This window comes from Cyrtonyx montezumae, unplaced genomic scaffold, assembly GCF_038088225.1.
Source record: "Cyrtonyx montezumae isolate F1298 unplaced genomic scaffold, pur_monq_1.0 scaffold_2, whole genome shotgun sequence".
Lineage (NCBI taxonomy): Eukaryota > Metazoa > Chordata > Aves > Galliformes > Odontophoridae > Cyrtonyx > Cyrtonyx montezumae.
The window spans coordinates 60,405,883-60,431,007 of NW_027071936.1; the positions used below are offsets into that span (position 1 = coordinate 60,405,883).

General features: G+C 38.3%; 1 protein-coding gene across 1 annotated transcript in view; it reads right to left on the reverse strand.

Annotated features, from left to right (window-relative positions):
- Positions 1 to 976: 976 nt before the first annotated feature.
- CFAP99 (cilia and flagella associated protein 99) overlaps positions 977 to 25,125 on the reverse strand; it is a 43,440-nt gene continuing 19,291 nt past the window's right edge. The window contains exons 6-15 of the mRNA XM_065736164.1: positions 24,165 to 24,245; positions 21,515 to 21,580; positions 20,456 to 20,527; positions 16,473 to 16,561; positions 14,088 to 14,292; positions 13,040 to 13,181; positions 11,700 to 11,851; positions 8,974 to 9,179; positions 3,709 to 3,871; positions 977 to 1,250 (exon numbers count right to left, since the gene is read on the reverse strand). Of these exons, the coding sequence (XP_065592236.1) occupies positions 1,083 to 1,250; positions 3,709 to 3,871; positions 8,974 to 9,179; positions 11,700 to 11,851; positions 13,040 to 13,181; positions 14,088 to 14,292; positions 16,473 to 16,561; positions 20,456 to 20,527; positions 21,515 to 21,580; positions 24,165 to 24,245 (1,344 nt within the window). The 3' untranslated portion in view covers positions 977 to 1,082. The remainder of the gene's footprint in view (positions 1,251 to 3,708; positions 3,872 to 8,973; positions 9,180 to 11,699; positions 11,852 to 13,039; positions 13,182 to 14,087; positions 14,293 to 16,472; positions 16,562 to 20,455; positions 20,528 to 21,514; positions 21,581 to 24,164; positions 24,246 to 25,125) is intronic.

Sequence of the window (25,125 nt, forward strand, 5' to 3'; positions counted from 1 at the left end):
TCTTCTGACTGAGAATGAGTCCTGCATTGCCTCTGTGCACCACCATAGCATTTACAATGAATGAAAAGCACATTTTATCAGCTTGCAGATTGTGGAAGTGATCTTCACAGCTAGATGGCAACAAAAGAATTCCACTAGACTTCCTTCAGTAAAAAGTAGAGATGTAATGTTGTGAGAGCGTTAAAAGCAGCTGCCTGAATCTAACGTCAGCAACATTCTTCTTCAATTTAAATATTTGCAATAGCCTTAATTAAGTTACTTCGTAACTGGCATCACATTAAAATAGAAATACATTACGTAGTCTTACTGCTGCACAGATTTTAATTCAGATTTATATCCTCCTTGGCTTTGTGCCTAGAATAAGTCTGGTGATTTAAGGGCTGTTTTACATAGTACAGAAATTGTCATAGAGGGCAAATTATCTTCTAGGTGAGTGAGAGAGTTCTGACTTTTCTGGTAGCAGCTTGCTAAAGAGATCCAGCAACGCTGTGTCCTCCTCCTTGCTGTTTGAAATGGAAAAGATTAACCTCTGCAGAGAGAGGGATGGATGGTCTCTGAGGTCACCGAGTGCAGCCCGTGGCAGCTGCAGGCTATCGAGTCATCTCAACCTTCCAGAGAGTTTTCTTTCACCCTCTAAAACCAGTGTTGAAACTGGTGATCTTGTTACATGCAGTTACTGTCACATAAGAAGATGTGTTAGGATCTTGGGCCGAGCATCCTGCTGAAAAAAAGCCAGTGCAAACAAGTGTTGCTTTTTTTTCTCCTTGTTTTTATTCTTCATGAAAATGAGCATAGCAACTCATGACACAGTGTTCAGTGGTAACAGTAATATAGACCTCAGCATTCTTATGCAGATGTTGGCCATTGTGGTTTCTTACAGCCTGTCATTCTAATAGGAAAGAACAAAAATCCTAACAGTTTAAAAATAAAAAAACATTAACACAATTTAATTCTATCCTGTGCGAATGACCCAAATTTGGCTATTAAAGTGGTAATGATCAAGTAAAGATTAAAATTCGACCTCGTAGTAAGTAGTCGCACTGGGAGATTTCCAGCAGGCCTGGGGTTGTTCCAAGCACACTTTATTTCACTTGGGAGCGCAGGATACAGGCTGTGGCTCCGCACCTCGCTGCCTCGTAGGCAGACATTTTCTGGGCTGTTTCTCTGGCCATGAAGCCGTACTGAAGAGTCTTGAACCGCCTTTCCCGACTCTCTTCCATTTCTTTCCAATGGTTCCATTGCAAAGAGCCCTGTAGAGATGACACACGGAGGATCAGACTGCTGAGAATGTAACGGTTTTGTTTAGATCATGCACTGACATTTTCTTTGACAATTTGTCTAGCTGCTAACACAGCCAACGTGCCTGGGAAACATCAGCAGTTTGGGCATGATGAATAGAAGGGAACTCAGCTGGGTTGCTCAGTTTATGATGAAGCACGCAGCTGCAATGCACCTGTATGGGGACTGCTGAGCCATGGGCTGAACCACTGATGGAGCACCTGAAGGAAAGACCCAGTCACCCAATCACTGAAGGCAGTTCACCTGTGTGACCAGGAGTGGTCAGGCTCCACTGCTCTTTGACCTCATGTAAGGGCTGACTGCTGCTAAGGAAGGTCTTTGCAGTTCTTACCCTGTGAGCCCGGATCCTCAGAGATCATTTTTCCTTCCTTTGTTTTGTTACATCTCCTTTTTTGCTCTGGTCCCTTTGTCTTTACAACTCCACAGAATGTGAGGTTGATGGAAAGCTACTGGGATGGCTTGTTCCCACATCACTACCTTGTGTTCTTTCTTTGCAATCAAGTTATCCTTGAAGCCACAAATGAACAAACCCTATCGCACTCTGCTGTTAGCTATTTACAAGCTAGGTCACAAGGGAGCATTCCCAAGGAAGCACAGAAGCAACAGAGAATAGCTACTTTTTCATCTGATTCTTCACTTAAAATGGTAGAAAGATACATATATATTTATATTTAATTAATGGTAGTTTTCCTTTTTTTTTTTTTTTCCTCCACAGACCTGTAGAGGTTGGAAGGGACCTCCAGAGATCACCGAGTCCAACCCCCTACCAAAGCAGCTCCCTACACCAGGTTGCACAGGCAGGCATCCAGGAGGGCCTTGAATATCTCCAGAGCAAAAGACTTCACCACCTCTGTGGGCAGCCTGTGCCAGTGCTCCATTACCTGCACTGTGAAGTTCCTTCACATATTGGTGCAGAACTTCCTATGCTCAAGTTTCCGGCCATTTCCCCTTGTCCTGTCCCCCTGGAATGCCACACAACTATTGCTCTGTAATTAAACACTTTTTCCTATAGCTTTACTAACACCACTTACAGCAATATGCACTTCAACTAGAATAAAGATGCTGCTGGGCATATCTGACAAGCACTGAGCTCCTTGTCCAAATGTTCAGACATTTGGACAGGGTCACGCGGGGCTGAACAGCACTGATACACCAAAACACGTAAATAATTTAGAGTAACCTTAAGATTCTCCTGTTGTTTTCATTTTTTTTTCTTTTTTACAGATGTCTTAACAACGGAGCAGGCCATGAGCAAAAATCCTGCGACATCTTAGGAGGGTAACTGTGTGCAGCTTTGCTCCAAAACATAATCAACAAAATACAAAATCTAACTTCAAAACAAACAAAGAAGCCTTGTTTTTTTCTCCCCACTTTTATGCAACATAGCAGCACTCATGCAGACCCACATCAGTAGTAAAAAAAGTCCAAGCTCTGAATATATAATTAATTTTATAAATGTCTCGCATTAGTAATTACACAGCTGCTTGCCTTTGAAGTCTGCATTTAGTGCTTCTACTTTATACTGGACCCCATTCAGCAAAGTGATTAAGCATATGTTCAAAGCCTCGGTTCAGAAAGCCATCCCAATGTAGGAAATGCTTTTTCAAATAGGTCGTCAGTATTGTCTTTGCTAAATGGAACAGACCTAGTGCTCTGTGTAAGCGTGCACCTACACATGCAGTGCCTTGAAATGGGGATACTGAGGGCTGCAAACATTGCTACTCTGTAAGACTGCACTATTTCAGTTTTTAAACGATATGCATTTGAAAAATGCAATTTTCCTCTTCACTGAACTCAGCTTCATCTTTTCCACAAAACAAGCCAAGAGTTATTATTTTAGTGGGCTGGGAGATGTAGTTCTAATTTCGTACTGGGCTTTTAAAATGTGACCCCATCACGACTGTTAGCTGTAGCAGCAATTCTCACCACTTCCCCTCACAGGCTTGCCAAGGAAACACAGCCATTGTTACCAGCATGAAGCCTGCAGGCTATGGGTGCTTTCATTTGATGATGTCAGATCAGGTGGAGGAAAAGCCAGGTTAAAATCAAGGCAATGATAAGCTGAAACATGCCCTGGGTGTGGGAGGGAGCAAATGTCCCAGTTTGATGTAGTGGGATGTGCCTGTTAGGAGGGTGAGACAGTGAGGGACAGGGGTCAGGTGCTGTTTCAGTGTGTGGTGACGTGAGGTAGGTATTGTATGGATGGAGCCCGGTCTGTGGCAGCCAAATGTGAGGCAAGGAGGTGAGGTCAAGGCCGTGGTTTGAGGGACACTGTGCCTATTCAGGAAGTGGGGACTTGCTATTGTCCCTCCAGTATGGCTTCTGCTGCTCTTGCCAGTGCTGACAGTACAGCAACACTCTGAATGGAAGGTCTACTGCAGAGCTCTTTTCCTTACGTAACTCCCAGACCTTTCTTGGTGCAGTGCTGGATTTCTGGGGGGTAATTTTTAGGAGTTCTGCTTGCTTTTTACGCTCCATTGCTTTCTCTTCAATTTTCTTCTGCAGATTTAAAATGCGTTCATCTTTCATTTGCCTTTCACCAAGCTGGGACTTTCTTTTCTTTTCCTCTTGCCTGCAAAATGAAAAAGAAGCCATGAGAATGTAAAGTAATATCAACCTACAGAATATATCCATCTGATTATGTATTACTTGGATGATAATGAATTTGCTTCTGCTTCTGAAAACCAGGTTGGCTGAAAAACAGGTTTAAATCACATAGTTCAATGGATGTGGTATTCACAGCTTGCTTCTTGTTTACAGAACAGAATTACTAAACAGTATTGAATCGTTTCTTCCCATAGGATTCCATGATGACAATATCTGACAGTATTTCAAGCCTGATAGGGCATTCTTTAGAAAAAAATGTGCAGAACTTGTGTTAATGCTGCAGCTTTTTGCTTGTGGAGTTTTCTTAACATGGTCTTTAGTATTCATCTCAGTTGCTGCATTCCTTGGCAAATGCAAGATATTTGTTTCTGTGTTAGTTTTCTGCAAGGTCCTTTTATATTCCAGAAGTACAATATTACAACTGCTATAAACCAGAACAGGACTGATTAACCAAGAGCAGAGTGCACCGGGGCCTTGTTAGCCAGTACTGAACTGCTGCTCTGTGAGTGCCAGGTCTGATTTCAGAGGCAGGTTGTCCTTTGGAAATGTTTTACAAGAGAATTTCTCCCTCATCACTTAGGCCTTATTCTGTGGTGTTTTCACCATAAGTCATGCTATTCTCATGACCTCCAGAGATCCCTGCTAACCTTAACTCTTCTGTGATGCTGTGATTCTCGTGTAGCTGGGAGAAGAAGCGGGTTTCCTTCTGATGTTAAAACCACCAGTTTGCCTTCAGAAGTGTCTGTGTCCAGATTCCAGTGATCCAAACACCGTTTTCATTTTGGGAGAGGTATTTTTGTCTGTCATGTTAACTTTGTCTCTAACAGGAAATTCCTCATAGTAGCAGGTATTCTTCAGTGCAGCCCTTCCAGACTACATTTCCCCAAATCGTCAGAAATTGGATGCACAGAAGTTCTGACCCATGCTGCACTCCTAAATGTGTTTGTGACCTCTTAAAAAGGGCACAGTTTAGCTTGGTTTCTCATTTCCAGTTGATTTCCTGAGACACCTCCTGAGCTGCTCAGTCTGTGTCATGTTGTCTACTTGGGATAACACTTCTGTTCCCTCCCTGATACAATCACACACTGCAACAGTGAGCTTAATTTTTAACACAATTCTGTCAGTCTAAAAATTATGTGCTATCATATAATCTAATTGAGAGCGTGGGTTATTTCTATCTGCATTGCAATGAGGCGTTGCATTCCAGGGGATCTAAGAGAATATAACAGTAAGGTTTTATGTAAATACTCAGTGATTAACTATTGTCAGTGGGAATAAGCAACAAAACCTTTTATTACATGCAAATCCAGATTCTTGTAAATACCATTACAAGAGAAACAACAAGAGGTTTAACATCATGAAGCAGCAGTAGCTGCTTCTGAAGTAATGCTGTAAATAGTTGGTTATTACCAGACAAATTTTTCAGTCCTCTACATGAAGTCATGTGCCAGCCACCTATGCTCCTCCAAAAAGCAGCTAGTCCCATTAATGTTTGGATGCCATGCCACATTCTAATGAAAACTCAGAGAGGGAAGAAAAAAAGGAATTTTCAAGTTCTGTTTTTCTGTGATGTTCAGTGAAGAACTTGTAGGACTTGAGACATAAAATCCTTGTACAAGATCTCTCTCCCTGTATCACATATTTCCTAAGGAAGCAAGTTAACAGTCACTCAGAATGGGATAGTCCATGGCTAGAAGAACCCTCTCCAGATGCAACACAAAATGATGTGATAATTTTTGGAAAGCGTATACAGAATTCTCAGTGTACTTAGAATCATAGGATTGTAGAATCCTCGCCGCTGGAAGGCTCTTTTAAGGGCCATCTGGTCCAACTCCTGCAATGGACAGGGGCACCACAGCTACATCAGGTTGTCCAGGGCCTGATCCAGCCTGGCACTGAGGTCCCTTTGTGGCCCTCTGGATGCACTCCAACAGGAGTATGTCTCTCCTGCACTGAGGACTCCATGCCTGGACACAGTACTCCAGGTGAGGCCTCACCAGTGCGGAGTACGGGGGCAGGACCACCTCCCTTAACTGCTGGCAACACTTCTTTTGATACAGCACAGGGTATGGCTGCCTTTCTGGAATGCAAGGTCACATTGCTGCCTCATGTCCAGCTTGCCATCTATCAGTGCCCCCATGTCTTTTTCAGCAGGGCTGCACTAAATCCTTTCATCCCCCATCTTGTATTGGTAGTGGTGTACCAGGTGAGAACATGCAGACTCAAGACCAGCCTAGGTCTAATCCAGAGTAAACCCACCAAACCACAGATTTGGAGCCTCAGCACTGACTGGTTTCATCTATTGCTTCATCTTCATTGCACTAAATTACCTGGAATATAGACATAGCCTCACTGGAGTGAAAGAGAATTGTAACTGAAGTATATGGGCACATACCTATAGTACATTAGCATGTATTCCAACAGACAAAAATCTTTTAGAGTTCATGTTTGAAAGCTGAGAACTCAAACGTTTGTCTGTTTCATATGCCAGTGCTAATCTTCAGACTGTGTGAAGTTCTAGCAATTAAAGAGAAGTCCTGCATGTATGCTGAATTGATTCTTAAATGTTCTGCGAGTACTCACAAAGCCACTGCTGTGATGGATGTAATGGCTTTCAATTAAAGGCTGATGTTTCTGTGATTTTTCATGTTCCATTTCCTATTTTGTTTAATATAGTTCATTATATGCTTGCCTGGTGTTCTTCTTTTGTGTTGATGTATGTCTGTTTATAAATGATATTGAAAGGAACTTGCTTGGTAGGGACCCAATTAAACTCCAGCTGACACTAACTAAAACACATTTGTTTAGCAAAGCTCAGCCATCACACTTTGGCTGATTAGCAAGAGCCTTCAACATAATACAATTGCAGGTATAACATGTAATTTTGTGTTGCTGCACAGTGGTATCTTATGAGCACCATTAGTAAGATTTGCTATTCTATGCCTATAATTATGAATTAATTCTGTGAGCGTAATTTGATCTTTACATCTCCTGTGCAGTATGTCAACACAATTCAAGCAATTAATCACACTGACTTGATAGACATTCTGGGAGTCTAGACCTGTAAATACGTTTAACACACAAAACCTATACTTTGTTTAGAGAAAAATGAAAGCTGCAGCAAAAAGTCTAGCACTGGTAAATGTGCTGGCATGCTGTGTATTAACAGAAATACCACCTCAGATTTGCATTCTAGATGATCAAGCATTAAAGACATTCCTGGAGAACAACATTTCTAGTGTACTTTGATGATGCCTCTTTATAATAAATGCTCCCAAGTTGTGACATAGAGTGCCTGGGAGGTGTGAAAAGAAATGTATTGTAAAATTGATGCTGAAAATTTATGTTTCCTTCATTTGGAGAACAAATGGGACTCCATTAAAATATATTTCTATATTCCTTACCATGGATCCGAATAGAAGCTTGCAAATTCAGTATTTAAATTTATTTGTATTCTACCACCACTGGCACGGTCATCTGTTCTAAATAACATCTCAAGTATGTCAGGACAAATCAGGTTAACTTCACATTCCAGCCTAGTTTACTTCAGGATTAGAACAGTTTTAGGTCTGAATGAAGACAAAGAGCCTATTTTGAAGAAACCCAGCTCTATACGGTATGTACACGCTGCACATCTACCATAACAAATGATTTTTAGAACACCTACTAGAGAAATAGATTTTATGTGGTGTACAAGTTCTTAATGCCTGGTTTGAATCTCCTGTGGTAAGCAGTGACTTGAATTGCTCCCACAGGATTCCACGAATGCTTAGAGATGGGAATTTGTTTCCAGCTCAGCCTATTTCAGGTCCTTTAGCCTTTCCTCCATAGATGACACAGAAGAGAAGGTCACTGATCTATGCAGTCAATCCACTGGAGCTCCAGTTATTGATTCAATAACCTCATTAAAATAAGTTCTTAAGTACTAACACAGTAAACCTCACTCTTCAGAGATTAAACATCAGCTACAAACGAAATCAGAGCTGGGACCAGAGAAAACTAGTTAAATGAATACATCAATACTGCCTTCTGTAATTGAGATTTAGAACTGGAAGATAAATCAATAACATGAATTGAACTCCTAAGAAGCCACCTTCGGTATCCAAGTGATAAACACAAATCTAAAACACGTCTAAAGACGCATGGCTTCAGCCTGATAGAATACATCTTCAGAACGTCAGCCTGGACAAGAACTAAGTATGGCAAGAACTAAACTATCAAAGTCACAAAAGAAAAAAGGTGAAAGAAAACTTGCCAAAAAAACAGGCATAGTCAAGATGCAGTAAAAATGGCATAAGAGCAAGAGGTGATCCGTATTTCACACGCTTACACAGGCTTTCTTCTTGCTCAGATCTGTTTGTAAATAATTTAAACTTAGATTTTACATTCCTTGTGAATGGGATCTGCTTTCTGTGTATGTAACCATCTGTGATGGTTGTGGATCTTTATGACAATGAATAATAAATATGATAATTAATAATAAATATGCATAATGAATACAAAATTTGATCAGAGAGCCCGTAAGCAACGATTCTTCTCTTTGATCTGCAGCTATAGTATATTTAATTTATAATTTATTATCAGAAAAATCTCCTTCTTAAAGTACCTTTAACTTCTAAAATAATGCCTGCCCTTTCACATAACAAATGAAGTTCAAAGAAGAAAACTATAGCCCTAATGTATTGGCTTAGATGGAAATGAGAAACCACTTTAAGCAGCGAGTAAGAATGATTGTAATGAAATGAAATGAATTCTGATTAACTGAAAAGGAGCAGAAGAAAGTGCTTCTTACTCAACAGAGTTTTGGCTCTGAATCCCGGTGCAATACTCTCAACACTACCCTATACAGTGTCTTCAACCATAAATACAAATGGATGAAAAAGAGTTGCTGCATTTGATGCAAATTATTTTCAGGAGAAAGAAGAAATCTTGGTTCCAGTGTAATCTTTGACAAAAGCTACATCGCTTTATAAAAACATTTTGCTCTCTACTTGTTTTTCTTCTCATGGAACTAGCAAAATATTAACAGTTTCATTGTGTTAATGTCATATACTGTTTTATACTGACTTTAATGCAGCTGCTCGTCCAAGTTCTGCTCTGAAAATGGAAATCTGGTCCAGTTTATCTAGAAGAAGTTGTTCCTTAGCTTGTTTATCATGAATTATCTGATCTCTCTTCTCTTCCTCTGCTGCCTTCTGTGCTTCTTTGAGTAGAGCGAGGCGTTCACGTAGTTCCACTATTGACATTTCACAAATTAAACCATGGCCACCAGTCTAGGAAATAAGTATAGATTTAAATAACACTGTAAATGGCAAGGAGAGAGAAAATGAGTCCAATCAGAGTATTCTGATTGTGTTCCAAGTCATGCTGAATATTTTTTGACTTCAAAAAAGATGGGGATGACTCTAACTTAACTGCTATTTACAAGCTGGATTTAAAGTGTAGTGTCCTTCTTATGTGTCAAAACACAAGGCTTGCAAAACATTTCATGAAAAAATATCGAAATATAGAATAAATACAAACACAACATATTTGCTGTCCAATAAAAAATCTATTTGACTTACCTTTTAGTTTTAATAAGCCTTTTAAAGTTTTGCAATCTGCAAAACTGCATATTTTCTATTTTGGTAAAACTAAAACTGAATTTAAACTCAAAAATATGCATTTTTTGTATTTATCTATGTCAAAATTATGGATCTGAACTATGACATCTATCATTTTTATCTGAAAAGTCCAGGAATAAACAATGCTTTATAATCAGGACATTGAAAATTAATGGCCAAATCTGAGATATTCGAATCTGAATGTTTATTGAAGGATTTTTAAAATCCACTTTGTAATGAAGGTCACAGTGAGCCTGGCTATGAGATGTAATGAGACTTAGCTTCCATATGAAGACAGGCAATTTCTGAACAGATCTGTGTACACTTGAAGTTTTCAGTCCTTACGTATACTCTCCCCTTCCCTGTATCTACACATAAATACAACTGTATATAGGGAAAATTTGCATGAATATATATGAGTACCGAGCTTCTCTGTATCTGTCTCTGCAAAATTTCATCCCTTTCACTGCAATTAATATTCTTTTGTTCAGCAATGTAGTTTGGGTACACATTTTTAATGAGGATCTGGTACCATGGCATGTTATAATGGAAGACGTAGGTGCAGGAAATCAAGATGCATACCGGACTCTTTCTACACAGTTGTATGATATTAGGAGTGAAATACTGGTTAAGATTTTAATCACAAAGACATTGGTCTACTTCGTTCCACAGGAAATGAATGACAAAGTTTGGAAAGACTGAATTTGAGGAAGGCAAAAGAGAACAACCACTCCTATGAATGTTACTTCCAAGACTGAGCTTTACTGGTAATGATAAATATATGTAAGTAAAACTCATTACACTCATTTTAACGGAGAGAAATTATTAAGTTCAAGAGCTGATGTGTTTTCAGGCAATCCTTTCTAGCAGAAAAAAAATCCCTCGTATTGAATACTGACAGAGTACAACTTGCCTTTCACAAAATGGCCATCCCACTTTCATCAACCTTACACTTCATTTACCTTAGAGAAGCTTGATTTCAGTTGAATTTTTTATATATGCCTTGAAAACGATTGTGTTTTTCCAGTTTCTCATTGAGAAGAGCTAGAGAGGAAATTTACTTTGGAGCCATATTCTGTACTTAGTAACAGAATTCCAGTGGAAGCTCTGTATTGGGTTCACAACCACTGTACATGGCAGTGAAATGAGCAATGTTCAAAGGTAAGAAAGTACTGACATTCCAGCCACCTTATTTTCCTCAGTGAGAGCCTACATCATTTTATACACGTTGCTGTGATTCAACAAGTAACGACATTTCCATATCCTACTACTTTAAACTGTTTTGTCTTTGCAGACTATGTCTTACAACTTTACCTACAGTCACAAGCCTACATCTTGTGACTGAATCCAGGTAAAAAAAAATGACCACATTTAAAATTGGGGAGGTTGTTTTGTATTACTCTCTTATCCCTATTTTCAGTTTGGAGAAGGAAAATGGAGGAGTATATTTTAGCTGCTCTGCTTCTGGTTTAGAGGTAAGATAAGAGATTTCTGGATGCTGTGTAAATCTGGAAATTCTGCAGAAGTGACCACTGCCAAGCCCAGAGTCAGCTGTATCAGCTGCTGTGAGTCAATAGCAAGTTCAGGAAGTTTGGGATACATTTACATGGACTTAACCACATACACACTCACAAGTCATTTGCACAGTACATGTACAACAGGTAAGCAGGTTTTGGGCTCTCCAGACAATCTCTCTCATATACCTGAATGGTGACAGTTTTGAAAGCACGGGAAATTGATTTTGTCAATTACCATGGCAATCACCACTGCAATATGAACAACTATACTTCATTTTTCACTTTGTGTTTGTACCAGTCTTCACTGAAGTCTGACAAATCTGTGACCCTGTGAAGGTGGATGGCACATATTGTAATCAGTTGGCAGCCTCTTTTTGAATGATGTCTGGAAATCTAGACACTGTCAGCAAAATTCAAAGGAAGTTCAAAGGGCCTATGATTTCACTTAGTATCACGAATAGGAATTAAGTTCTCACTTATCATCAGAATATTCTCCATGATAAAATTCCCATTTTATAAACTTTGTGGAAGCTTCAGATCTGATCTTTGTCTCATGGGGTCACTTTGTGCTTAACACAGCACATCTGCATGCAGTATGCAGTTCCTCTGAGCGTGTGAAACACATACAATACACATTAGCATAAAAACAGAAGCTTTTTTCTTTTGAGCTTACCTCAGTTAAGTCAACAAACTTGTGTTTAATGATTGGTAGAGATTCAATGGCTCGTATTTGTTGAATTAATTCATATTTTTTCTTAAGCTTCTCTTCCTCTTCTTCTAAAGCTTGCCGAAGTAGTTCTCGATTTTCTTCACAAACCTCCTGAACTGAAAGAAAAGAACTGATCTCTGTTAGCAGGCTGCATATTTTAACAAGTAGTCCATCTGGAGGAAAACTCAGATTTGTTTGCGAATAATGACAATAATACAGATCTGAAGGTACTTGAAGGAACAGTCTGTTACTGGTGGGAGGAACAATTAAACAAATGAGTACTTCCCACCTCCACTATCTATCGTTCTATTCAACATAGAAACATTGTTCTTATTGTATGTATATTCTATATTCAATAACGATTTGAATTGTTTCTTCTTAATTTCTGTTCTAATTAATGTATATTGTTTCATTTTTTTAACAAAAGGATATTATATGACATCAAACACTTGCAGTTTATCAAGCTGTGTATATCCTAGAAATCAGTGGTCCATTCAGGTTGGTAGGCTTTGCTATGCCATTTCAGACTGGCTAACACTTTCTGCCACCCTCAATACAAGTTTGGAGATAGATAAGCAGTGAAAAGTATTCTGCTCACCAAAATATGCACAGTGTGAGAGCCCATTTGTACATTGTTAACATTTATTAACATGTGTTAACATTTGTTTGCATGGTATTGCATTGGAAGTACGTACAGTCTTCTGCTTGGACTTAATTCACTGATGCATTAACTAGGAATTTTATTTAAGAATAGTAGAGGATGTGTAACACAATTTCTCTACATTCTAAAGACTGGTCTGACTTGTGCTAATCCTTCTCCTTTGTGGGTCTGCTCTTTTGGCAGATGTCTTTTCTTTCATCAGCTACAATCATCTCCTCCAGACTGTCTTCTCTAAAGAAGACAATAATCTTGAGCTATGATTCTTTCAGAGAGGTTGCTAGGCAAATCCTCTCTTAATGGCATGAATCACAAGAATCTGAGCTTCCTAAATTGATTTGACAGAAAGTACAGCCATTCAAATATGCTGCTTTTAGATGGAAGGGAAACCAGTTGCAGAGCATTAGCATTGTATTCTTCTCTTTTAAACAAAGTTTAATTCCTATAAGCAGTATGTTAGAGTTTCTGATCTACCTGCTACCAACTCAGTCTTAAAATTCATATTCTTACATTTCTGGGAATTTATAACCTGGATATTTCCCACAACTTACTCTCTCTTTCAGAAAAATTGTAATTGCCCCTCTAAAATAACGTAATCTGGGGACATTTGGCATCATATTGAATTTTTCTGGCAATATATAAATACCTATCTGCTGTTTGTATTTCTGCAGCTTTAGTTTTGCTTGCTTTGCATTCTTGTGTCCTTCCATGACCTTCTCCACCAGCTCTCTCATTTCTTTCCGTTCCTGTAGACATCTCTCTGCATACTCATGCATCAGCTCTGCTTTCTAAATACCAAATAAACAAGTTAATAGAATTCCTGATAACCAATGATATGAGTGCTTCAAATAATTGAAATAGTGCAAAGACAACAGCATTCTTTGGACTATATTATCCCTGAAATTGAGACGAATATAATGGCTACAATCATTTTTGAATGGGTGAAAGCAACCACCTCATGCTCTGTACAGGTTAGGATTCACTTCAAGTTGTTGCTTGACTGCCTAGATAGACATAATGCCAAAACAGCTGACAGGTACTTTTTTAAGAACAGAAAAGGACCCAATTAAGCAGATTTCTCTTTTGTATTATGATTATGTCCTTTTTGAAAATCTCTGTGGGTCTATTCTAAATTGCTGAGTCACTACCGACATCTGTGAGAGGTGACCAGAAAAACAATGGTCAGCCTTCAGGGCATAGCAACAAACCAAGTTAATAGAAAAGAGTAACAGTGGACACAGTCTGTGACAATCACTTCTGAAACTATGAATTCTGTGGTACTTGATTATTTCTTGAGCATTTGCTTACTTTATAAGGAAAGCACCAGAAAAACGTGAGTTGGGCAAAAAAGAAAAGATTTAGCAATGTTTTGGAGAAAACGTGATTTTCCATGTTAGAAAATATGTGAAGAGGTACTTCTTGGCATAATTATTCTATTTTCCATATCTTTAGATCTAAAGAGGCTTCCTGTATGAATTTTCCCCTAGGAGACATACAGTTGTGTTGGATAATATTAAATAAACTGAATTATATCTGTTTAAGGAAACAAAGTTGTTTATATTCATGGCTCTCATTTTAACAAGATAATGAAATTAGTCACATATTTGTGATTTCATTGCAAACAGTGGTAATATCTCAGTATCTGTACAAAAAGAATACCAATAATGACATGAATTTTGGGAAAGCTGTATTACCTCTTCTCTCATTAGATCAGCTTTCTTCTTATTTTCCTGAATTACATTCTGATGGGCTAGAACTGCCTCTTCATGACTCAGTTTCCCTTGAAGCCTTCTATACTCTATTTCAGCCAGCTGCTCTTCCAAATCTTTTCCACGCATCTGTTTTTGCCATTCCAAGAATTCAGATGTGTCTCCAGTTCCTTGTAGCAAATTTTCAATTCTGCAAGAGTGAAGGAAGAGTAAATCATACTCTGGGTCTCCAGCCCTGCTTTGGTTTGTAGAAGTTTGTGACATAAAGTGGTGCTTGATCTCTGCAGAGAAAAAAGGAGTCATTGTGAAGTCATCTGACAGGTGTATTTTAATTCCAGTCTAAGAGGTGTTCTGTCTAGGAAGAAAGCCTAGGAGAATAGGGGAGTAAGAAAGCGTATGAAGGCATGAACATGAAAGTTTTCAGCACAGTAAAGCCCAAAGAGAGGGCTAAATTTATTTACATATGTATTCTTAAAAGGAGCAAGGAGAATCAGGCCAAAGGTATGTTAAATTTCTCTGAGTATTATTTTGCTTAGAGGTAGAAAGAGCAAATAAGTTTTCCCTTTGGCAGTTTTTTGCCAACTTTACCATAGAGGAATAAAAGCTTTTCTGCTTATTTCCGTTTCTGTTTTGTATTAATTAAACAACCCTATAATTTTGTTGTAAGCAGGCAAAGAAGTATTCAGCTATTAAGTAAAACCACATTCTTATTTTTTACAGAGAGAGAAAAGCAAAGCAAAGGCCTTCAGCAGACCTCCCAAACTCTAGCAGCAAAGGACTGAGTGAGCCAAGACACAAAAAAGCAGTGAGTTGTGCCTTACTGTTGCTCCTCAATGCAGATATAGATATTTGTTGGGTGTTAAACACAGCTTAAGCTTTATTTTTTATTCATCTAATGAATAAAAAATAGTGTTAAGGGGAACATCATTCCTTTGCTGATTGCAATAAAATTCTGCCAGATCAAGTGAACAATTTATGTATAATGGTATGAAGAAACTTCAGTATACATACACAGCTGTTAACGATAGGTGATAGCACAACCTGAGTGATGTGTAAAATCTTACTGCTGAAATTCTGATCCATCTAACAAAATTTCCCAAGTACAAAAACCCAATTCAACTTTAGACAGTCATTCCAGGACTTAAAATTATAACAGTATTTAGTCCTTAGTTTGGGAAGTCAGGTGGATTAGTAATAATACTAAATCAAGATGAAAATGATATAGGTTTTTATCTTTGTTAAAATTATTAGTGAAAATGTTCTATATTTCTAGCTATAGAACACAGCCTGCAGTGGACATTCAGAAACCTAATTAATATCAGCTGAAAATCTGTGCTGCATAGTCAGGCTTCCTTACGTCAGAGCTCTGTGTGCACAAAATGGACCTGCAAGATCTTATTCCCCACCCCTAGGATTTAATTGCCTGTATTCAAAGGCAGCTGTGTTATGGTGCAGCTGTGCACCACTGGATCTGACTGCAGTGAGAAGAGCTGTGTGAAAAACTGCTGAGAAAATTGTATCTGTGGACCTTCCTGGAAACTGCATTTAATCTCATGGTAGAATCCTTTGTCCTTGGCTATGTTGCAGGTATGCCTGTGCCCAGCCTTGTACCTGCTAACCCCATCTTGTTGACTTGTCTCTCAGCTTGGCCTTGGCCTGACTTGTCCCTGTGGTCTCACCTAGCAATCACTGGATTGCTGGCTGACTCTGCTTCCCCTCATTGGACCTGCTCTGGTGCCTCGCCTGGGTACTATGGGGCTGAGTGGCATGTCAATAAGGACACTGTCCTTGCATGCCTTGCCGCCACCTGCACTCCTGCTCATCCAGCATGTGAAGCAGCACGGTCTTAGCTCTCCCGTACACCTTACTGTGACAGAAAGGGACTGGTATTTCTATACACAGATAAACAAGTTCAACTATCAACTTTGCATTTAGTTCCCCACCCCCCTCAAAAAAAAAAAAAAGAAAAAAGAAGAAAAAGGAAGGCATACGAAGTGCTTAATATACATATGCTCCTTTTATAATGGGCACAGAGGTAGATGTGCATTTGGGTCATTATTTACTCTGCAGAATTGGAACAAATGTAACAATTGATCTTTATTGGACTTTACAAGTGGACACTACCCAGAGTGCAAAATCAGAACACAGTCACACTGCACATCATATATAGTAAACTAATGACTTCAGTGTAAACTTCCATTTTAGTCCACTTTTCTGATTGTCGGCAATACTTACAGAATAGCTTCTTAATGCCTTACAAACGGTACTTTAAACTAGTTTACCTGGAGTTTACTTAATTGTTGTAATGTTGTCAATTATTTCTTTATCAAGAGGTCTGAAAAACAATCTGAGAAAGATGCATGATCATACCTCTGGAGCTCCTGTTCCATTTTTCGCTGATAGAGGGCACCCTCTCTTAAAATAGCTGCTGCATTTAATTTAATAGGTACATTGTCATTCTGTCAGGAGAGGAAATGTATACATTAACGTTAGTAATGTAAACCATAAAACAGTATAAAAACATTTCAATGGGTTAAATAAATCGACCCAAGATGGCATAAATTTTGTTTAAAGCATTCATCTAGCATTAATCTGACATTCACAATGAAATTGCATGCTGTTCATAAACCACTCAAGCTGCTTAAGAAATCAGCAAAGTCCCCCAAGTGGATTATAAATTTGTAATCACTCTTGGACCATGTCAAATCCCTTAGAATGTGTTCACTTCCTTTCATTTGTTCGGTGCTCATATCCATAGTGTGCATGGATTCCATCTGGCTTGGACAAAGGACATAAACTGTTTCCAGAATAAAATATTTTGAGAGCCTGTCTCTGAGGGAAGGTAAATTAGCCAAAAAGATTAAAATAAAACACAAGCAGTACCTCTTGCATGAAGGTCTCAAAAGTTGGTTTTCTTTTATTTTTTCCTAATAATCACTATTCTAACTTCAAAATATTTCCAAAACAATTGACATCACCAGTATCCATATCCATTTTCTAGATCATGGAAGCAAAATTCTCAGCGACTCAGTCTTCACATTACAACTTGGACCAGATCCTGTGGCTGCTTTGTAGTTCATCAGAGAAATGCCTTAGGACTAACTCCTAGACAATCTCTAAATACTGCCTGAGGAAGGGAACAGTCTCTTTGCCAGTTAAAAATACTCCTTGCACATGCAGACTGTTCAGATGACAAAATATAGCAACTTTGCAAATGCATATAATTAGACCTGATCAGAACCAAAGCAAAGCAGGACAGACAGGATAACCACTGGGATCATTCCTACAGAAAACAAAGTTCAGTCATGACACATTCGACCTATCTCCAAAAAAACTTTATTAATATCCAAGCATGTATTTAAACTCCAAATTAAGAGCTTAATGAGAAGCTGACAAACAGATGCACATAGTCACTCAAGCTATATATACTGCAAATATTGTACGCACTGCAGTCTCCTGAAATGTGTAAGTTAACTGGAAAATGGATATTTTATAACTGATAATAATTTGGCAGGTTGAGGATAATGAATATATGCTATCACCTGGAAATTCACTAAGTAGAATTACTGAGTTTTCCTCACAGATGACACATTTTAACTAATTGCTTACTTACGGGTAAAATGACAATAACTCAAAGGATTTAGGACAAGAATCCGATTTCATTTGACTCACTATACTTATTCTTCTCATTGTCTAATGTTACCCTTTTTTTTTAAGGTCCATTTATCAGCCCTTTTCAATGTCTTCTCCATTATACTGACATTTCCTCTCGATATATATTATACCAGCCTATATGATACCTTATACTGGCATAGACACGTTCTCTTGACATACTTAGAGATTTCCATATATTTGGCATTTACCTGCATATACAGATTTCAAGTTCTGTATTTACTAAATAAAATGTGTCTAGAGAACTGAGTTAAGACTGATTACGATTCTCATGTTAAACAGAAGTATGAATGAAGGTTATATAGTCAAAATTACAAGAACTTCCAAGATACATAAAGATAGGCGTAAATAAAATAACTGGAAAGATTCTTCTGTTTCATGTGGCATCAAGGAATGTTTGAAGTTTTCTCCTTCCCCTCCTGTTGTGAGATACTTTCCCTTTTTCAAGATGAGAAAATGGAAAAAAATCTGGCCCAATGTAGACCGCTGTAAGTCTTAGGGAAGACTGCATTCACTATGACCAACTAATAAACATGCAGTAGCTCACCAAAACCAGCACATACAGGAAGAACAAGGCCAGATATGAGCAAGAAGCAGATTGAGACAGTGCTGTTGCATTTGTACTGTCTCACTCTTGCAGTGAAAAAGATGAATAGAGATTTTGTAAAGGCAATCAGAAATAATTGTTGGTGCACATAAGCGTGCTTGATAGAACTGAAAAAAAATGTATTTAACATACTGTGAGAGTTCTGAAAAGAGGAAAAGAACATAATAGATGGTTGAAACATTACGTGATGTCATTCACTTGAGGATAGATTATATTCTTTATAACATAATGGATAAACCTTTCTCTTTGATTCTCACAGAGCTGCACAGATAGGAAGGCAAAAGGAAGAGAAAGTATTTTGAAAGTCAATAGCAATACGCCTGTCTCAACTTAAAAGTTATAGCAGCTTCTTGAAAATCATCCAACTAACTTTAATGGGCAATGTATTTAGATGAGATAAAACTGATTGTGCTTCCAGAGAAGACACTAGAAGGTGTTAGAAATATCTCTGAACAACAGACTAAGATGCTGGATCCGTATTTTTCTTTATGAAATGTGGGCAGATGGCTTGACTCTCTTGAGTCTGCACTTAGGTTTCAATATTTTAAATTATGAGAAAAGAAGGTGCATTATACATAGTCCTAAACCAAGTTCACATAATTACAGGTCCTGTGTTTGGGTTAACTATGTAGGTGTTTCCTGTTTTTTTCATCTTTTGAGGGCAGAACGAATTGGGATGCGTTTTCCTGTAATTTATATGGTCTTAGATTGTTAGTAAACAGATTGAGTAGCTGATACTGTTACTAAAGATAACTTCAGTATGTGATAGGTGCCAGATATTCCTTAGGAATTTTTACCCAAAGCCCAGTTCTCCAAGCAGGGAACCAGATTTCCCAAAGACTGCAAGAACTCTATCTAAATACAGTTTTAAAAAGTAGGTAGATCTACTCACAAGGTTTTTTAGGTGACAATACAAGCACAGCTTCTATATTAAACTATTCTGGCTATGAATTTAAATGAAAGGTGACAGATTGAGTGATGTAAGACTGAAGATTATCTGTAGCATAATTATTGCAGAGATGGAAATGTGAGTTTTCATGTATTACACAACCAAGAGTGGAACAAGTTTCCCGTACTTATAATTCTCTGAGCCTTGCAAATCCTAGCAGAGAAACATGCAGTTTAATGGATTTTATGACCTAAGTATGTGTACAAAGGGCAGAAGATAAATAACTAGATGGATTGTATATTGCATATCAGGATATCGTATCCAGAGTCAGTGCTCATGATTCTTTAGGGTCTCATTTTGAAACAGTGATTCACAGATATGAGATTCTTCTGTCCCTGTGCTGAGTTCTTGAACCATTAGTTCACAATCATTTTCTCCCTGTGGGGTATTCTTAATCCTCACTATTTTTTATATAAACTTCTCCACTTGGAATCGAAAACATGGTTAAAGCAATATGGTTTCATTATGCAACTGCAGACAACTTACCTGTTAGTGTTCTGAGGGAACTAACAGGCTATAATTGATGTGACCAGCCTCACCTAGCATCTCAACTCAGACCCTTTGCCCAGTAGTCCAGAATCCCCACTTAAGCTCAGGTCTGGTTGTCAGTGCTTTCCTGTCTGATCCTTGGTGTCTCTCCAGTTCAGTATGCTGCTGTCCCTCCTGGACGACCAGCATGTACCCGCGTTGATGTAGCACTGCTTCTTGACTGGTCTTCCTGGGTGCATCCCAGACATCATGTTTCACTGCTTTTTGTAAGGATGACTGGTAGCCAGCAGAGCCTCTCACTACCACCACCAGCTTTGCCTTGCCCTGTGCAGATACTGTAATCTGCTTCCTGGATGGTGTGGGCAGTGCCTGTGCCTTTTATCACCCTTGGCTTCTAGTTTGGCTTCCCTCCTGGAGTTGCCACTCTCTGGTTGCTCCCTGACCATTTCCTGTGAATTGTTAAAGGTCCAGAGGCCTAAACTTATAAATCATAAATCTAACCCATCCCATACTCCTGGCCACAGAATATGGCATAAAACCAAAGATTCCAATAGAGTTTGCATCACCAAAAAATCTGTGTTTTTTAATAAAAAAATTTAAAGCATACCTAGCAATGGGATCTGAAACATTACTCACCCTGCTTTGGATCTTCTGAGCCTGGAATGCTGGCCTGCTCTTCATACTGTCCTGTGCCTTCTGTAGTTCTAACTAAAATCACATTATTTCATTTCAGAGAGGTATTTTCAAATACTCAGCAAACAGTGTAAGCTCTGTATTGAAAATCATTCCTTATTATTCATCTAGAGTAACAAATATGATCATAGGATTTTTTTTTTTGTTATACACTCAGAACTTGTCATGCATACTCAGTACAGTGGGAATATTTCATATCAAATGACTACACAAGTGTAGGTCCAAATAAGAACTTATGACAAAGATTATTATTTTATTTCTATAACCTTTATTAACTAAAACAATGCCAAAGAAGTAACAGTGATGTTTCATTTGGCTATTGATTTCTACCTGTCGACCATGAATGTATTCAGCTCTTAACTGAACTAAATATTGGGAAGACAAAATGAGGTGTCAGATGATATTTCTTGGAATCACTGAAGTAGACAAATTCTTCTGAAGGTCATTAATTTCTTTTTAGGGTGATACTGACATACAAGTGTATGGACATCATAAGGATTAGCACAGTGAATAGAATATGCAGATGTGATGAATATATTATATAAATAGTTTGCGACAGAGGTGTAAATTAGGAATCAACCGAAGCAAGAATTTGATATGAAAACAAGTGTTACTGCCTCAGCTTGATTGATCTGTTGCCTTAAAAGTTAATGTAAAAATAATATGTTGGTTTAGAAGAATATTGCTGGTTTGGAGACTTGTTGGAGTAGTACCACGGGAGGTCTCATTGTCTCAGAATCAGGAGAAAAAAAGAGCAGCACCAGAAGGAAAGGGGGTTGTACATTATAAATGCAAGGAGGCAAATGTCAGTATGTTTGTTATATAATCTGAAAACGATAATATGGATTTGAACTGACAACACAGCTGTTAAGTGACAGCACATGATTCCCAGCCCCAAATGAAAAAAAAAAAATCAAATATTTTGGGATATCTTTACACAACTCAGTTATTTTCATCTTAATACTTAGCGATATTTAAGCAATAAAGTATTTTGTAGCATACCTCTGCTTTTTCAGGCTTCACGGCTGCACACTTGAACTGCTTAGTGTTTGCTTTCAGAAGCAGATCCTAGAATAAAAGCAATTAGCTTAACTCCCAATACACCACATGATGTTATGATGTGGAATATCAATAACATAACAAAAATCATACAAAAATAACGAGTATGGTGCATTCATCGACTCTATTATTTTCTGTCTGTAGGCTAATTTGTTTCCAGCAAATGGGTTTTGTGGTGTGGTGAGGGTCTGCCCCTTCTCCCATTTAACCAGTGATAGGACCAGAAGAATGGCCTCAAGTTGCACCAAGGGTCAGGTTGTATATTAGGAAAAATCTCTGAGAGAGTGGTCAGGCACTGGAATGGGCTGCTCAAGGAAGTGCTTGAGTCACCGTCCCTGGAGGTGTTCAAGAACTAAGAGACGTGATTTAGTGGGGAAATACTGATGGTAGTTGGACTGTTTGGATGAGATGATCTTGGAGGTCTGTTCCAATCTTGGTGATTCTAAACCTGGGCTTAGTATTTATTTGAATTGTCATTCCTCGTGAAAAATTTATAGAAGGCAAGTCTTGATTGTCTACGTAGGTCTAACTGGTTGTAACCTTTCCAGAGGGCATTAGACCTCATGCTAGGTCTTCCCGTTTGAAAGATTTTGCTCTTTCAAACTTTTACTTACAATCCTCATAATTATCTATGGCATATCAGTCCCATAGGTAGTAACTGTTTCCACACAGCCAATGAAAAATGGCTTTGTTTTTCTGTTAAATAACAAGACAGTGATCAGGAGATCTGAGCACCAACGACTGCTCCAATTGGCATATCCATAACAGTAATACCAGCTGTCATTTCAAATGGAGGGGAAGTACAGGTATTCACACTTCCTGCTTTTATATACTTCTTTCCATTGTAATCTCTAATAAAATCTGTGAAACAGATAAGATTTTCCAATGGCTTTCTTGTGGTCAGCCATCCATAGTATCAGCTCTTTTATAACCATCTAGCATATGATTACCAGTGTTCTCACCCCATTTTTCACAGCTGGTCAGACTTTGTACTTACAGCTACAGCTATTACAGAAATGCTACACAACAAATGACATTTTCTTTTAGGGCTCAACATTTCAGCTTGTTTAGCAAAGAGTCTAGCAAGTGACCTTTGTGAATGCTTTGGATTCCTTTTATAATGTTCCAGAGGCAACAAAAACTGCTGTTATTGCAGCTATAATTTCTGTGGTAGTTTCCTTTTGTTCCTTGCATTCATACATTTTCTTCACCAAAGAATGTGGCTGGTATTTAAGTGATTTTATAGTTGTCATAGAGTTTTGACAATAAAGGCACTGTGATATCCTGATTTTCCTCCACAATTTTTCCAGGAAGATTGTATGTACAAATAAGCACACAGACAAATAGACGTGTGCTTTCTCCACAATGGGGAAATAAGAGGATAAAAAATAATGCAGTGCTGTTTGATAATGAAATACCAAGCATTGGAAATGTGATGGGTCAGCAAAAGGAACACAGAGTTTATCCCCATAGAATTTATCACATTATAGCTTTTACTGTAGTTCAGGAACAAAATCCAATGCCCCTTTCACAAGGACGTCAGGAGAGCCCAGAACAGTGATAAATGGTTTTGTATGTGTACTAGCTACTAAAAGTTAGAGAAAGGTATTTTCAGAATGGAGTTGGGAGAATACAGATAAAAACAAGTCAAATAGCACACATTTTATCATGCTTATATTGTGATTGGATCGGATATGGTAACTGCAGTGTGGGAAGGAAGAAAGAAGTGGGAACTGACATTTAATTAATTCCCTTCCAAAGAGAAGAAGACAGTAATCTGCTTTAACCATGATAGGAGCTAACCTAATGAACTGGTTTCAGAACAAAGATTGGATCAATTCAAATAGCTAGATTTGTTTCTCTCTGTGAAGGCACTATACAGGTCCTCCTCACTCTCTTAACACACTAATGGTGTACCAATTCAAATATCTAGATCTGTTTCTTTCTGTGAGGGCCCTTAGCAGACCCTCCCTTCTCCTGCTCTTTTAGCACACAGACCATGTATGCTGCTTCTTACAAATCATGATAACCTCCCACTCTCTCAGTCCACTGAAGGAAAGAGTATGAAGTCTGTGTGAAAAAGAAGTTAGAATTTACTGATATTTTAGAATTCTGAGTAATGATGTGGTTATTTATCAGTTGCTACAGAAGGCAAATAAAATAACTGAACATATTTCATATTTCAAGTCTGAACATATTTCATATTTCAAGTCTTGATTATTAAGTGAATGTGTTAAATACCCACATGTCCTGTAGAAATAAAAGAGACAATTTCTAGCTTGTGAAGAGAAGGAAGTAATTGTGTTTCTACTGCCCCTTGTAGTTATTTGCAAAATCTTTCATGTAATTCCTATTCTGTGAATAAAAGGTAGACTTACACCCGGACAATTAATATTAACATAACGATGAACTACGGGTGATAGAACAGATTATAGAATACAAACTTTGTGACTCTAGAGAAGGAGCCAGAAGTCATTAGCTGAAAAAGCAAAAATGTTTCAGATAGAGTTGTATGATTGTGAAAAAGGGTACAAATTGCAGAACAGATGGTTAGAAGAGAGAAAAGAGCCTAACAGGTGCATAATAAACTTACTTTTGCTTTTTGGTGGTTTTTTGTTTTGATCTTCTCTAGTTGATTTCTTTCCTTTGGAGGCCTGTAGGTGCTTGGAGGAACCTAAAAAAAAAAAAAGCAATAATATCCATGATATGGGATATAAAACATTCAAAGTGTCATAGCCTTGCAGTGAAAACGCTGCATTTGCCTTCACTATAAATCAGCTACAGTTATTTTAAAATATTGTTTATTTTCTATTAGTGCCAGCACAGAAGCCATAGACAGATTCCAATTAGCTGTGACCACCCAGGCTTTTCAGACCTGTCCAGTATAATACAAAGCCTAGACAAAGGACCAGAAATAAAGAAAAATCTGAAATGAGTACAAGAAAGGCTACAGAAATAATAAACACCATAGGCCCTACGAAGGGGGAAAATTAGTTGATAGAAATGGAAAAGTTCTATTTGGCACCTTATAAACTTGAGCATTGTAGCACTGACAGCCCAATAGAGCAGCTTCATGAAGTTAAATGGTGAGGCTCTTGGGCACAGGGTACGGCCAAAGTTTAGGGAAGATATGTACTCTGCAGGTTATTAAATGGCCAGGAACTACAGGAACATTTTGAGCCAAAATGTTTGGAAACTGAGAAGACTGCTGGAGAAGGCAAGCAACTAAGTTTGTCTCATCCCTGTGTTCTTCCTACACATCCATGTTTGGTCACTGCTGGAGAAAACACACTGGGTAAAATGGGCTTTTCCTCTGGTCTACTGTGGCTGCTCTGATGTACTTCTGTAAGATGATATCATTGGAGATGTAGCGTAAATGTTTGGAGGTAGAGGACTCAGCCTTAATCAGAAATCTGGGAAAGAATTCACATGCCAGGAAATGCTACAGGTAAAATGAAAAATGTATAGTCTGGCTGTCCTATGGCTGAGCAGGAGAGCAGGCAGAAGGAGGAAACAGGAGCTGCATGGGTTTCATCTAGGCTGAAGCTTCTGGG